Source organism: Zootoca vivipara, chromosome 6 (assembly GCF_963506605.1).
Source record: "Zootoca vivipara chromosome 6, rZooViv1.1, whole genome shotgun sequence".
Lineage (NCBI taxonomy): Eukaryota > Metazoa > Chordata > Lepidosauria > Squamata > Lacertidae > Zootoca > Zootoca vivipara.
In genome coordinates this window covers 13,328,928-13,343,945 of record NC_083281.1, presented here as the reverse complement: position 1 = coordinate 13,343,945, position 15,018 = coordinate 13,328,928, and the positions used below count along the sequence as shown (strand labels likewise).

Genomic DNA, 15,018 nt, shown 5'->3' with positions numbered 1-15,018 from the left:
AGTCACTTCTACGCATGTCTTCCAGTGCCGGCGCCGCCCGATTTCCGGTGCCCATACATGGGTAGCGCGGCACCGGAAGTCGCTTCTACGCATGTCCGGATATGCGTAGAAGCTACTTCCGGTGCCGCGCTACCCATGTATGGGCACCGGAAACCGGGCGGCGCCAGGACCGAAAATGGAGCCTCCCTGGCAGGTAGGAAATCCGGGGTATTTATGGGATTTTTCCCAATCCGGGCTGCCAGTGGAAAACAGTTTAAAATATGGGGGTTTCCTGCGAAAAACAGGAGACTTGGCAGCTATGCTTACCTTCCAAGTCCCGGACTGCAGAATCCGGGACCGGCAGCCGTGTGACACCGGAAGTTGTGTCGACGTAACTTCCGGTGTCGCTTTGCCCTTCTATGGGCACCCAAAATGGCCACCGCTGGCTTCAAAAGTAGCTTCTACCGTACACATGACTGGAAGTGCGTCGACACAACTTCCGGTGTCGCCCCGCCCATCTATGGGCACCAAAATGGCCGCCGCCAACACCGGAAGTCGCATCTACGCACTTCCGGTCATGCATAGATGCGACTTTTGGAGCCGCCGGCGGCCATTTTTTTTTTGCCCATAGAAGGGCAAATCAGAAAGAAAAAAAATGGCCGCCGGCAGGAGAAAATAACGGGAGACGAAGTGATACGGGGGACCACCGGGAAAAGGTAAGTAAAAACAGGGGTTTCCCGGGGAAAACGGGAGACTTGGCAGCTATGCAGCTATGAGAGGAAGTGGCGTTCCTCCGATGCTGCTGCGGGCGGGAAACAATCTAGGGAGCATTTCCTGCCTGCCAGCAGGGGGGGGGGGGAGAAGCTGCACGTCCGCCAGCCAGCTGGTTGGTGGCGCACGCTCTAGGGAGCAGTGGCATGGGGGGAGTGGCTGCCCACTTTGCCAACCCCCAGCAACGCCCTGCTGGGGCGATGGCACGCGTGCAATCCCCCCTAAGAAAAGCTCGACAACTTTGGGCCATCTCCCCTCATTTTCTTCAAATTCAGTCCCCCCAAATAGGGGGCCTTTTATACACAGGGGCATCTTATAGACGGAAAAATACGGTAGTTTCCAACATGGTGATACATCACCAGCTAAACATCGCAATATGCCGATATATCATGATGTCTGAAATAGGGATGGAGCTGTGCAGAGGCTTAGGGAAGTTTTTAATATTTAATGCTGTATTGTTTTTAACACTCAGCCACATAGGCAGGGTATAAATAAATTATTATTATTATTATTATTATTATTATTATTATTATTATTATTGGCTGGCTTTGTGGTTTTTCCCACATCATGACTTGCAGAGACCTGCCCTTCAGATTCGCTGCCCCCCGCATGAGGCAGGGAGAGTGAACGGGGCTGCAGAAACTGGTGGTTTATCCCACATTGTGATTTTTGCACAGCACACACAGAGACATCATGATTCGTGATACGCCATATTTTTTCCATATATAACACAAGGTTTTTTGACCCCAAAATCAGCCTCAAAAGTTAGGGGCGACTTATATGAGGGTCATGCTGAGGGGCGATGAGTGAATGGTTGTAGCTGTGAGCCCGAGATGGTCCGCGGTGATTGGGTGGCTGTGTCAAGGGCTGCTGTCTATTGGCTGCAGCTGTTGCAATCAGGAGTGTGATTGGCGGGTAGCTAATACAGTGGAACCTCGGTTTATGACTACCTCCGTTTACGGATGCTTCGGAGAGCGAACACCGCGGACCCGGAAGTGTTTACATCCGGGTTCCGCGGCGTCGGATGCGCAGAAGCGATCTGTGTAGCGTGCGCAGAAGCGCTGTATCACCGCTTCGCGCACGCGCAGAAGCTTCCCTTCGGCGAGCGAACGCCTCCGAGGTACCACTGTAGGGGGTTTTTTGTGGTTATTTGCTGTATTCCAGCAGGGGAGCGAATTTTGACATTATCCCCTCAAAATATAGGTCATGAACTGTGTGCAATCCCCCCCCCCTAAGAAAGCTCAACAACTGTAGGCATTCCCCCCAAGAAATATTAACAAGCCTTGGCAACCTCCCCCCATTTTCTAAATTTTGATTCCCCCAAAATAGGGGGCGTCTTATACATGGGGGCATGTTACACATGGGAAAATATGGTATTTTTCCAGGTCAAAATTTATGAAACCAATATCATGATATGGACTTCAAATGGAGGATATTTCACTATCTTGCCCAGCCCTAGTGGAGAGGGGGCTAGGGTGAACTGGGGTGGGTGGAGAAGGCGGTGGTGGTGGGGAAAGCCAGCCTACCTGTCTGGGTGCCCCAGCTCCAGCAGTGCCCGGCACTGTCTCGACAGCTGCGCGATGGTCTCGGCGTAGTTCTCGACCGTCTGTTCCATCATCAGGTGTTTCTTCAGGAGCTGGAGGGTGCTCTGTTCGTCCTGAGAGGATGGAGGAAGGGGCGTAAGGACACCGGGAGAGCCAGAGGGGAGCCCACCCAGCCCAGCCTCCTCTTCACACAAGGGGCCTGAGATCCTTAAGGGCCGAGGAATCCAGATAGACTGCCTCTGGGGCTGGAGGTTCCATCAGAAGAGCCCGGATGCTGCATCAGGCCAAAGGGGGGACCATAGAGAGCTCAACGTCCTGGTTGCACAGTGGGAAACTTGTAAGCAGGATTCGAGCGCTAGAGCAAATGGTGGGATGTGATACGTAAGTAGCAGTCAACTACAACATTCCTTGTTTTCCTAGAGGGGACATGCGGGGGAATGTTTGGTCCAGCGAGTCAAAAACTTCCTGTTTCCTCCTGGGCCTGGGACATACTTCCTCTTGCATGGGACTAGAGGTGGGCGTGGCCTTACCTGTCCAGGTAACAAAAGCACAAGGCATGCAGCACCCTCTCTCCTCTCTTTTGGACTTCATCATTGGAGCAACAGCTCTCTTCTTCTTCTTTTTTGCCAGAGATGCTCTGTTGGCTTTTCGAAGTGACTATCTCCATATGGGATAGACTCATATGTATATACAGTGGACCCTCCAGATATGAATTAAATTCGTTCTGGGGGTCCGTCCGCCACCTGAAAAGTCCATAGGCAGAGGTGCCGCTTCTGCACACGTGTGTGGCACGATTGAACGCTTCTGCACATGTGCGGGCAGTGGAACCCGGAAGTATACACTTCCGGGTTTGCCGCGTTCGTAACCCGAAAGTTACGTATCCAGAGCGGAACCTAGCTAGAGGGCCCACTGCACTTCTGTAACTAAGTCTGGCTTCAGGGATCCATCTGTGAACTGATGATGCTGTGAGTAAACTACTTTGATATACCAGTATCTTAAATAAGATTGTGGCGTGTTTATTCTTTTAAGAGAGCAATAAGAGCTCTTGCCAGGAATTTATATTGAGAAGCTTAAACAAGTTTGCAACCTGCTACCCACTGTGTGTTTAAAGGGGAATGTTTAAAACTCTGCTAAGTTATGGAACTTGCTAGCGCAAGTTGGGAAGGATATTAATAAACAATATATCCTCTCCTGCCTCCCTGAACATTCCCACACAAACCCCCCTCCCAGAAGCCCCGTGAATTTATCCCGTCCCGGACCAAGGGATGGGGACTCGGCCTGCCCAACGCAGCTACCCGCCTCTCCCCCGGCCCAAAATGTGGGCATCCCCAGGCCCCTCCCCGCTCCCCCTGCCCTTTCCCCACCTTGCCCTTCTCCTCGTTCATCATGAAGAGCTCCTGCTCACTCAGCCAGGCCTCCACCTCGGCCACGTCAAAATAGAACTGCTCCACCTGATAGGTGGCGTCCAGCAGGTGCTGCCGCTGCTCGGCCTCTTCCTGGAGGGCGCCCCACATCTCCGAGAGCTTCTCCAGCAGCAGCCGCACGGGGTCCACCTCGGGGGTCTTGATGGTGGCGATGCCCCGGGCGCGCTCAAGGACGTCGTCCATGCGGGGCTTGTGCACCTGGATCTCTCGGCGGAGGTTCTGGCGACCGGGAAAAGGGAGAGGCTTTCAAATTATTATCAAGGGTTTTTAATGTTTACACTGGTACCCCACTGGTCCTCCAAGGAGCTCAAGGTGGCTTTCGTGGCTCTTTCCCCTTAGACATTTAACCCCCACAACAACATCCCTGTGAGGTAGGCTGGGCTGAGAGTAAGGGACCGGCCCACAAGGTCATGGCCAAGGGGAGGATTTGAACCTGGGTCTCCTAATCCAACATTCTAACCCAGGGCCGGATTGAGGTTTGATGAGGCCCTCAGCTCCTGAAGGGAATGGGGCCCTTTCTATGTCCAGCTGTCCTTTGTCCACAACAAATTGTCCCTGTTTTTTGTGTTGAATATATGCTAGATGGTAATTTATGGATTGAATAGGTATCTCAAGCCATTTGCACAGGATGCCCTGCAACCAGTCCATGCAGAATGTAGGCACCCTATATATAGAAAGGAGCAAACCAGGGATATTTAAGGGAGCAGGCGGGGCCCATGACTTACATCCCAGGAGCCCACACAACACAAAACACTGTTGCTGGATGTAGGTTTTATTTTGTTTGTTTCTTATCTTACATTTTGGAAATGTACACCCAGTTTATATTTTTGGGGCCCCCAAGAGAGGGGGGCCCTAAGCTAGAGCTTGCTTAGCTTATACGTCAATCCGACCCTTGTCTGTGGGCGCCCTGAGAGGCAGGTCTTGAAGGACACTTTTGGGGAGCCCCAAGAGAGTGGGGCGTGAAGCTATAGCTTGTTCAGCTTATATGTAAATCCGGCACTGCTCTAACCACTACACCACACTGTCTCTCTATGGCCCAGAAGGAACTGTTCAGATGGTAGCGGCACCTCTGAGTTTGGGGCTCTCCTAGGCCACCAGCCCCTGCTTTTCTGAAGGCTGCCATGGCAACATCCAGGACAAAACGGGCCTCCCCATCGTTCTCTCCCCCCCCATCCTGGGGAGAGGGGGCTCCCCAACACCTCCCACAAACTCTGCCCCCCATGACTTCCTCTTCACACCACACCTGATTCTTCTTGATGAACTGCTGGACCGTTTGCAAGTTGCTCCCGTGATCCTTCAACGTGGCCAAGGGAAGCCGGTCCTGAACCCAGATCTAGAAGCATGTCAGGGAGAAAAACAAAAGTGCCCCCCCCATTAGTACAATTCCTAATGGGGATCATCAACAGAAGTGAAGGAGGGACAGCCCCCCTTGGCATCGGAACCAAAAGCAAAGGTGCAAAGAGGTCCCATCACATTTGGGGGAGACTCGTCGCTTCCAACAAGAGACACCTTACTCCCAACGGCTCTATTTCCAGAAGAGAACTTGGCCACCTTCCTCTCCCTGCTGCTTGGCCTTGGCTTGTGGGGGCGGGGGCTGGCAAGTGGAAAACTAGCCCGGTAGCCTGCACAACCCAGATTTTTTTGCCCCTTGGTTCTACGTGGCTGCAGGAGAGCAGTTGAGGAAGAGCCCTGTGCAGCCTGAAAGCTTGCTTCTGTGGGATGGCATCTACCGAGAGCAGTCAAGGACAACATTCCTTGTAATGCTAGAGAAGACATGTGGGGAAATGTTTAGTGCTCCAGCCAGGCAAAAACTTCCTGTTTCCTCCTGGCTGGAGCACCGTTCCTATGCATGTGACTAGAGGTGGGCATGATCTCACCTGTCCAGGTAACAAAAGGACGAGTCCCGCGGCACCCTTCTTTCTTTTTGACTTCCTTCTTCGTTTGACCAGCTTCTAGCTAGGACTGCTCTGCTATCTCTCAGCTAGCAGAAGTACAGTACTGGGATTATCCCCCCATATGGGGTTGATCCACATGCACATATTTGTAACTAAGCCTGCCTTCAGGGATGTGAACTTCTCTTATTGTCTTTGAATAAGATTGTGGTGTCTTTACTCTTTTAAGAGGGATTCAAGGGAATTTGCCAGGAACACAGGGGCGTAGCCAGTATGAAAATTAGGGGGGGCAAGGGGCGGGACCAAGGGGCGGGACCAAGGGGCGGGGGAGGGGCCACAGTGGGGCAAGGAAAACTCTCTTCTCCCTTGCCAGCTTTCCCTCCACCCGCCCCAGCGATTGCGGAGGGGGAGGAGGGGATCGGAGCAGCACGATTTCGGGCTGCTCCGACCCCCTCCTCCCCCTCCTCGAACGGCAGGGGCAAGGGGGCGCCAGGATCAGCCCGAAATCGGGCTGCTCCGATCCCCTCCTCCCCCTCTGCGATCGCCGGGGCGGGCGGAGGGCAAGCCCCAGAGCCGCGCAAAGCGTTTGGCTGGCTTTCCCTCCGCCTGCCCCACAGCCAGCTGGCTAGAAGGGACGTCTCCCTTCTCCCTTGCTAGCTGTGGGGCGGGCGGAGGGAAAGCCAGCCAAACGCTTTACTTGCGCGGCTCTGGGGCTTGCCCTCCGCCCGCCCCACAGCCAGCCAGGGAGAAGGGAGACGGCACTGGGTGGGCAGCAGGGCAGGCTGGCCAGCGGCTCTGCTTCTAGGGGGGGCAATTGCCCCCTCCTGCCCCCCTGCCTACGCCCATGCAGGAATATACAATTCAATCTGAGGCAGACTGAATTGTATAAAAACGAGAGGCTCACACGAGCCTGCAACCAGCTATCTGCTGTGTAAAGGGGAATGCACTCTGCAAAGTAAAGGAACTAGCAACGCAAGTTAGGAAGGATATTAATAAACAATATATCCTCTCCTGCCACCCTGAGCATTTCCACACTAAATCCCAGCAAGGCGGAGAGAGATCGGTTCATGTAGCGTCTGCTTGGGTTATGCAAGGCTCTCTGCCTTGCTCGAGATGCTCACGCAAGATGTTGCAGGGCCACTGGAGATTCCCAGAAGATCTTGCAAGAGCATCCCTGGCTTCCCAGACCCTGCGCACGGAGCAGGACATCCTCCCCTAGGGTGCCATTTTGGTCTTTGCCGCAGGCAGCAAAATGCCTTGATCTGACTCGGGGCTCGGGCTCTGGGAGTAGGAGGAATTCTCTCCCCCCCCCACTAGCCCCAGGGTGGCACCAATGGTTTGGGGGTATACGTGATTTTTGCGGAATCCTTGGAACTGAACCTCCATGGAAGATGTGACAGGACTGTGCTACTAGGCCATGGGTAGGAAAACTAAGGCCTGGGGGCCGGATCCGGGCCAATCTTCTTAATCCAGCCCACGGACGGTCCGGGAATCAGCGTGTTTTTACACGGGTGGAATGCGTGCTTTTATTTAAAATGCATCTCTGGGTTATTTGTGGAGCATAGGAATTCTTTCATTTTTTCCCCCCTCCAAAATATAGTCCGGCCCCCCACAAGGTCTGAGGGACAGTGGACCGGCCTCCTGCTGAAAAAGTTTGCTGATCTCTGTACTAGGCAGTCCTGACAAAGGCCACCGTCCCTCGTGGTCAGTGCTTCTTGTTTGGTGGTGCCATTGCAGCTTCTGCAGCTTCCATCATACAAGCTCAACCTCCAAAGCCCCCAGGAAGCAGCCTTTGCCCCCAACCCCAAAGGCTGTGAGCCCCCAATGCACCTGGGGCCGCTCCTCCCTGCAGGGATGTGCATAGTTACTTTTATATACTTTACACAAGATGGTGGCATGTTTATTCTTTTAAGAGGGATATAAAGGGGACTTACCAGGAACCTAATATTGAGAGGCTTAAACAAGCCTGCAACCAGCTACCTGCTGTGTGTTTAAAAGGGGAATGTAAAACTCTGCTAAGTTATAGAACTTGCTAGCGCAAGTTAGGAAGGATATTAACAAACAATATATCCTCCCGCCTTCCTGAACATCCCCACAATCGGAAGTGCTCCCTCCCTCCCTCCTGGTTTCAGATTTGCCCCCTTCCCTCCGTGCCCCACTTACGATCTCGTCCTCCAGGTCGTGGCTGACTTGGTGCACCTCCTTGGAGGCCAGCAGGATCCTCCGGCGCTCCTTGAGGGGCTCGATGAGGCGGACGATGCGGGTGCCCACGGCGTTCTGCCGCTCGTCCACCATCTCCTTGCTGGTGGCCTCCAAGGGCAGGGTGGCCACCTGGGCCTGCAGCTCGCCCACCTCCTTGTACCATTCCTCCACCTGCGTCTCCATCGTCTGCAAGACAGAGAGGAGGAGGAGGAAGAGGAGGAGGAGAAACAGGAGGGGGCTGGGCTGGGCCAGGAGGGGCTCCGCCAGTGGCCGCCCACCCAGGAAGCCTAGGAAGAGGCAAGTGCAGGCAAAAGGCAGGAGGGAAAACACCCCGTCTCCTCCAAGCTCTCTGCCGGGTTCTTTTCTATGGGGCTGGGTCTCTCTCTCTCCAGGGCTGCCCCTGGCTCCTGTTTGCATGCTCAAAATGGGAGGCGTCCGCCCCGTTCTCAGGGCACACCTGCACTCCCAGCCCAAGCCAGCCTGACTTGCTGTCGGCATCCCCCCTCCTCCCTGGGAGCCATGGGGCAGGCAGGGTCTTGAGCAGAAATCCTCAGCACCCTCTGGGATCTGCTCATCCCAGGGCCCCTAAAATCAGATGCCCGGAGAACGACGACGGAAGCCTGCGGCTGTCCCCTCCTCCACCTACGGAGCAACCTGGACCTCCAAGCTCCCCTGTCTGTCTGCACAGCGGCAGGATCAGGGCCATTGCCGGTGCATTTGCTGAACAATGGCTGACCCACATGCTTGGGGGTGGTGGAAGAGTGGTATAGATGGCAACCTTCAAGAGCCTTTTCTCCTGGCACCCATTCACCAGGGGAGCCTCCGGCCACCATCCTGAGTGAGGCCCATGTCCCTCTGCCCCGCCCCGGTGCTACCACTGCCCCCCACCGAGCCCAGACTACCAAGCGCAGCACGTTGGGAAGGAGGCTTGGCGCCATGGAGGGAGGGAGCAGGCAGGCAGGCAAGCGTTTCTTGGCAGCTGGCGAAAGTTCATGGGAAACATGAGAAAAAGAAGAAACCAGATGGAGGAGAAACAAGGGGAAAAGGGGGAAGGAGATGGGTCTCTGCGTCCGTCCCCTCCCATTCCATCATCTCCTTGGGGAAAGGGGGGAAAGGAAAGCAGAAATGCAAAAAAGGCGAGACAGATGGAGTCAAAGAAAAGGGCTACCGTACCGCCATGCAGCGTGATGAGACAAACCGCACACTAGGATGTGATGAGCAATGGCCGCCTCTGCCCTGCCGGGGGCTGCTGGGGAGGGAAAAGGGAGAGGTTGGTGTGAGGGGGGGGAAGGCGGCTGGCCGGCCAGCCCCCTGGGCTGCCCCTCACCCTCCCCAGATGGCGCGTGGCTTCCAAGGGGAGGAGGGGGAAGCAAGGCCCAGGCCCCCCACAGCCCCAGGGGAAAGCAGCATCCCTACCCCCACCCCCGAGAGGCACCCACTCTACTCCTCCCCCCCTGCAACTGCTTGGGTCTCTGACCTCGACTGTCTCTTCATTGCATTTCTTTCCCAGCTGTTCCTCCAAGGGGGGGTCAGGGCAGCATACCTGGTCTCCTCCCCCCCCCATTTTATCTTCACAACAACCCTGTGCGGGAGGCTGGGCTGAGAGGCAGAGAATGAGATCGAGGTCACACCCAGGGAGCTTCATAGCCAGGGGTGGAGGCGGAATTTGAACCCTGGTCTCTCCCAGGTCTTCCTTCTCCTGCAGTCTCGCCACTAAGCCACCACTGGCTCCAGTTTTCAGCTCGGTAAAGCAAGAGGGATTGGACTTTTTAAATTCAGAAGTGCCCCTCCCCGGGCTAAATAAAGGGTTGGCTTTGCCTGGTGTTGACAGAGAGCCCCACCCCACCCACTGCAGGGGTGTGTGCAGTCTCACGGACCCACAAATCAAAGGGAAAACTTTTAAAAAAACACCTACCCTCTTCCCAGCCTCTCTTGAAGAAAACCTTGCGGAGAAGGGGTTAGGGCAGGATCTGCCCCCCCCCCGAGAGACCCCCTGTGCAGCCAAAGCAGCAGCTGTTTCTCTCCTGCCCCATCCCTCCCCCCCAATTCAGCTGCCAAGCCCTACCCAAGATCTGAAAACAGGAGGTTGTGATGGCCACCAAGAGAGAGAGATTGAAAAGAGACTAAATCAGGCATCCCCAAACTGCGGCCCTCCAGATGTTTTGGCCTACAACTCCCATGATCCCTAGCTAAGAGGACCTGTGGTCAGGGATTATGGGAATTGTAGTCCAAAACATCTGAAAGGCCGAAGTTTGGGGATGCCTGGACTAAAGCGTAGAAAGGAAGCATCTCAGGGAGAAAGACTCCAGGGCCCACTTTCTTCCTTGCAGCACTAGCTTTCCACGCAGAGGGATCCACACAGGATCACTCACTTCCCTTCAACGCAGAAAACTTGCGTGGCAGGAAGGAGGCTGGGCTGGAGCCCTCATCCTTGAGATGCTAGCTGTCTATTTGGCAAGCCATTTCTTTGTATGGAGGGACAGCCCCTCAAAGCTTCACGCCAGGAGGGGTCACCTGGGGACGTGGAGTATGGGGCCATCAATATACAGACACCCCCCCCCCCGCTCTTCCAGCACATCTCAAGAGACCGTCAGAAGTTCAGAGTCTGGAGATTACAGTGGTACCTTGGTTCTCAAACGCTTTGGTTCCCAAACGGCAAAAACCCGGAAACGTTCTGATTTTCAAACGTTTTTCAGAAGCTGAATTTCCGATGTGACTGTCAGCTATTGTTTCCGGCACGCCTGCACCAATCAGAAGCTGTGCCTTGGTTTTTGAACATTTTGGAAGTCAAACGGACTTCTGGAGCGGATTCAGGTTGGCACTTCTGTTTTTGCTTTTTATTTTGTGTTTTGTTTTTGAGGCTTTTTCGGTGGATTCGAATTTGTGACTGTGTGGAACCCAGTTCAGCTACTGATTGATGGACTGATTGCGTGACGGCGGAAATGGATAAAAGCCCCCCCCATCCAAACAATGACTATCATCAGTGCAGGTAAGGAAAAAATTAATTTTAGTTTTTATCATCTGCAATACTGTCTTATTTATTTTATAGTACAGTAAATTGATTAATGCTTTCAATTCATGGACCAATGGTCTCGTTAGATAGTAAAATCCATGTTAAATTGCTGTTTTAGGGGTTGTTTTTAAAAGTCTGGAATGGATTGATCAGTTTTGCATTACTTTCTATGGGAAAGCACTCCTTGGTTTTGGAACGCTTTGGTTTTGGTACAGACTTCTGGAATGGATTAAGTTTGAGAACCAAAGTACTGTACCACTGTATAATGGAGCAGAGCAAACATCATGGGGCTGAATCCTGAGAAGGCAGAGCTGCTCCAGGACTGGGGACCCAACCTGTGACTGGTGGGGTTGCTGCCCCTCCTAAAGATGCAGGTCTATGGTCTGCGGGTACTTCTGGAATCGGGGGCCCCAGGACATCTCAGGTTTGGGTGGTGGGCCAGACCTCTTTTTCCGGAGGTGCCTGCTCTAACCCTCCGCAGATCTGGCCACGGGGACGGCAGGCTATTCTTGCGTCCCCTCTGGACTACTGCAATGCACTCTGTGTGGGGCTGTCTTTTAAAAGGGGTTCAGGAATTTCAGCGGATTCAGAATGGAGCTACCAGGCAGGGAGGGAAACTGACCCCTCAAAACGCCCCCCCTTTCTTTCTGATGACCTTGGAAGGACTTTGAGCACCAGGTTCTCGGAAGGACTGCCCTTCCTGCCTCTATTTCCTGAATTTGTATCCCACCTTCTTCCTCCAACGAGCTCAAGGGGGCATATCCTTGGTCCTCCTCCTCCTCCTCCTTTGTTCCCCACAACAACCCTGCAAGGTAGGTTAAGGCTGAGAGAGGCAGTGACTGGCCTGAGCCACCCAGTGAGCTTCACGGCCAAATGGTGATTCGAACCCTGGTCTCTCCGAGGTCCTAGCCCGGCACTCCAACCACTGTGCCAAACTGTTGTCGCCCATGTCAACCTGCACGCTTGCCAAAGCCATCACTTGGGGGCCATCTATCTCAAAGCCCACCTTGTCGGGAATGGGGAGGGGGACCCTTTGTGGTCAAACCCGGGCTCTGAAACGCCACCCCTTCGAGGAAGGTTCGCCTCGCCTGCTAACGGCCAAGATTTAGCTTGCCAGAGCTGCCTCTTCAGAGTGCACAGACTCCACCAGGATTTGAGCGGATTTCTTCCTGCTGTGTTTACAGAACCTATTTCTGTCTCATTGTTGTTATGTGTTTGGGGAGTCGGGGTTTTATTATTCCTGTTAACTCGGATTTTATGGCTTCCTTATTCTATCTCTGGAGCCTCCTTGGACTGTTTCCCCCAGGAAAGACGAGTTACAACTTTTCAAACGAGGAAGCGAAGGGGTGTGAGCTGAAGGGGTCCAGCTCCCAGGCCCAGCTGATCTCCCCCGTGAGCATAGCGTTCCCCCAAAGGGTACAGCGAGGCTGGCAGGACCCCAACTCTGGCCACGGTCACGGGGGCAGCACACAAGGAGGCACAAGCCCACCACGGCTGGGGCATCACGGGTCTCCCTGTGCCAGGATGGGATCCCTGGCATGCAAAGTTTGTCCAGCGCTGCGAGTTCAGGAGATGCGGGGAGACCGAGGTGCGGAGATGAAATGGTGGAGGCAGCCATGCTTCTGAATCCCAGTTGCTGGAAGCCACAGGAAAGGGAGAGGGCTGCTCTTGTGCTCGGATCCTGCTCGAGGGTTTCCCACGGGCATCTGGTCGGCCACTGTGAGGTCAGGATGCTAGACTAGGTGAGCCCATTGCCCTGACCCAGCAGCCAGGCACTTAGGTTCTGATGGAGCCTCCAGATCCAGAGGCAGTCTAGCTCGATTCTTAGAGGTATCTGGCCACTGCTGGATTAGATGGGCTCCTTGGCCTGATCCAGCAGACTCCTATTATATTCTCGTGGCTTGGCCTGGCTGCTCTGCAAGAACCCCCTCCCATCCTTCCCAGTGCCCCTCTAGAAAGCAGGGGTGGTATGGAAGGGTTTGATGGGGAGATTAGCCTGACTCTTCCTGGTGATGGGGGGGCTCACGAGCAGACAGCAGATGCCTGCAGACCCTCCCTCCCCAGAATCACAGCTGCATAGCCAGAATTACGTGTGCTTCGCTGGAGAGGGCAATCTGCTCCCCACCCCATCCAGGAGGATCCATGCCAGCCCCCTGGAAACCCCTGCCTCTTCCCAGAGCCCCACCCCGCCAGCCACGTGGCCCCCCAGACCCCCACCCCAGCCCCCTCGAGACCCACCTGGAGCTTCTTGAGGTTGCTGTTGACGCTGGCCAAGTCCGGGCCGGAGTCCACCAGCTGCAGCTGACTCTCCATGCATAAGAGCCGCTTGTCGAGGTCGGCGTAGCTCTGCACCAGGTGGTCAGCTTTGGTGGCCTCCAGAAGCTGCCGGGCTTTGGCCTGGGTGGTGGACTCCAGCTCGGCCCAGCACAGGCGGATCTCGCCCAGCTTCTTCTTCACCGTCTCGGCCAGCTCCGGCTTCTCCGCGATCAGCTGCTGGCCTTCCTGGGGACAGAGAGCCGGGAGCCATTTGCCTGCGCGTCCCAAGAACCCCAAACACTCTTTGCAGAAAGGGATCCCTCCCCCTGGCCTGCGTGATCTGGGGAAGGCACACACTTCCTGCAACAGCACGCAAGTTGTCCTGCTATTTTATTTGGGGTCGGGGGCAAAATTCCACATGCAAGACAAGGCCCTGGAGATCCAGAACTCCCTGCCACTGGATACCAGGCAAGCAATTTCCCTGTACTCCTCTCGGCGCCTCCTAAAAACATTTTTGCTTAGATAAGCCCTCCCGGATATGTAGAATGACATTGCCTGTTTTAATCTGTTCTTAATTTATTGCTGATTTGTTTATTTATTAAGTTTATATAATGCCCTTCAACGTAAGATCTCCGGGTGTGTGGGTGTGTTACGGAATAAAATGCAGGATAAAAACAAGTAAATAAGTAAAACAAAACAGCAAAACTATATCCCCCCTTCCCACAAGCACATTTAAAAGGCTGTAGAATATTAATCAGCCAAAGGCCTGGTTGAAGCGGAACATTTTCGTCTGGCGCCTTAAAAGATATAATGGTTTTAAAAAGCTGCTTTTGTGCATATATACATATATATAGTACACTGCTTTGAGGGTTGTTGTTTCTTTGTACAATCAAGCAGTGAATACCTTTCAATAAATAAATAAGTAAAAAAAAATGCAGACTGTATTAATGCTCAGCTACACACAGAATAAGGCAGAGATATCAGACAAGGGAGCTCCATGTTTTGTCTCAGGGACTACTGGAGAGCCCATGGCATCTCTTTCACCAAAAGAGCCATTTTTGCCAGTGGAGGGCAAAGCAAGGGATCAGAGCCTGCCATGGTAGCCACCTGGCCTGTGAAATGGCCTCCCTCCCACAGAAGCACCGTGAGAAGGCAGCCAAGGGGAAACAAGAGTCTCAGAAGCCCCAGAATTTATTAAAGCCCAACGTGTTTCACGAATGCAAACTTTCTTCCTCAGGGGAAACCTCTAAAACCAGGAATAAACTCTGAACAAAATTGTAACCAAGCAGCCATTACGAAACAAGAGAAAAATAAATGGACCTATTCTGCCTTGGTCAGACCACACCTGGAATCCTGTGTTCAGTTCTGGGCGCCACAATTTAAGAAGGATATTGACAAGCTGGAAGGTGTGCAGAGGAGGGTGACCAAGATGATCGAGGGTCAGGAAACCAAGCCTGATGAGGAACGGTTGAAGGAGATGGGGGTTTTTTTAGCCTGGAAGAGAGGAGACTGAGAGGAGATAGGAGAGCCATCTTCAGTGATCTGAAGGGCTGCCACAAGGAAGAGGGAACCAGTTTGTTTACCCATGCTCTGGAAGGTAGGACTCGAACCCATGGCTTCAAGTCACAAGAAAGGAGATTCCGACTAAACATCAGGAAGAACTTTCTGACAGTAAGAGCTGCTTGAAGAGTGGATTGGAAGGTGGGACTCTTCCCCTTCCGTGGAGGCTTTTAAACAGAGGTTGGATGGCCATCTCTTAGGAATGCCATTGCTGTGGTTTCTGCATTGCAGGGGGTTGGCCTAGATGACCCTTGGTGTCCCTTCCAACTCTACGGTTCTATGATTCTATCTTAGCAGGATGGTGGGGTGGGGGGCAGGACAACTCTGTCCTCTAATTCTCTGAAACATTTGACAGCTCAGGAGGTTTAAAAGACATA

The 15,018-nt window shown here is 53.7% G+C and overlaps 1 protein-coding gene across 1 annotated transcript in view; it reads right to left on the bottom strand.

The window, feature by feature from the left end:
• The window catches only part of SPTBN4 (spectrin beta, non-erythrocytic 4), a 104,757-nt gene that overhangs the window by 23,462 nt on the left and 66,277 nt on the right, over nt 1–15,018 (bottom strand). The window contains exons 21-25 of the mRNA XM_035118507.2: nt 13,064–13,327; nt 7,774–7,998; nt 4,962–5,051; nt 3,659–3,937; nt 2,277–2,407 (exon numbers count right to left, since the gene is read on the bottom strand). Coding sequence (XP_034974398.2) covers nt 2,277–2,407; nt 3,659–3,937; nt 4,962–5,051; nt 7,774–7,998; nt 13,064–13,327 — 989 coding nt within the window. The remainder of the gene's footprint in view (nt 1–2,276; nt 2,408–3,658; nt 3,938–4,961; nt 5,052–7,773; nt 7,999–13,063; nt 13,328–15,018) is intronic.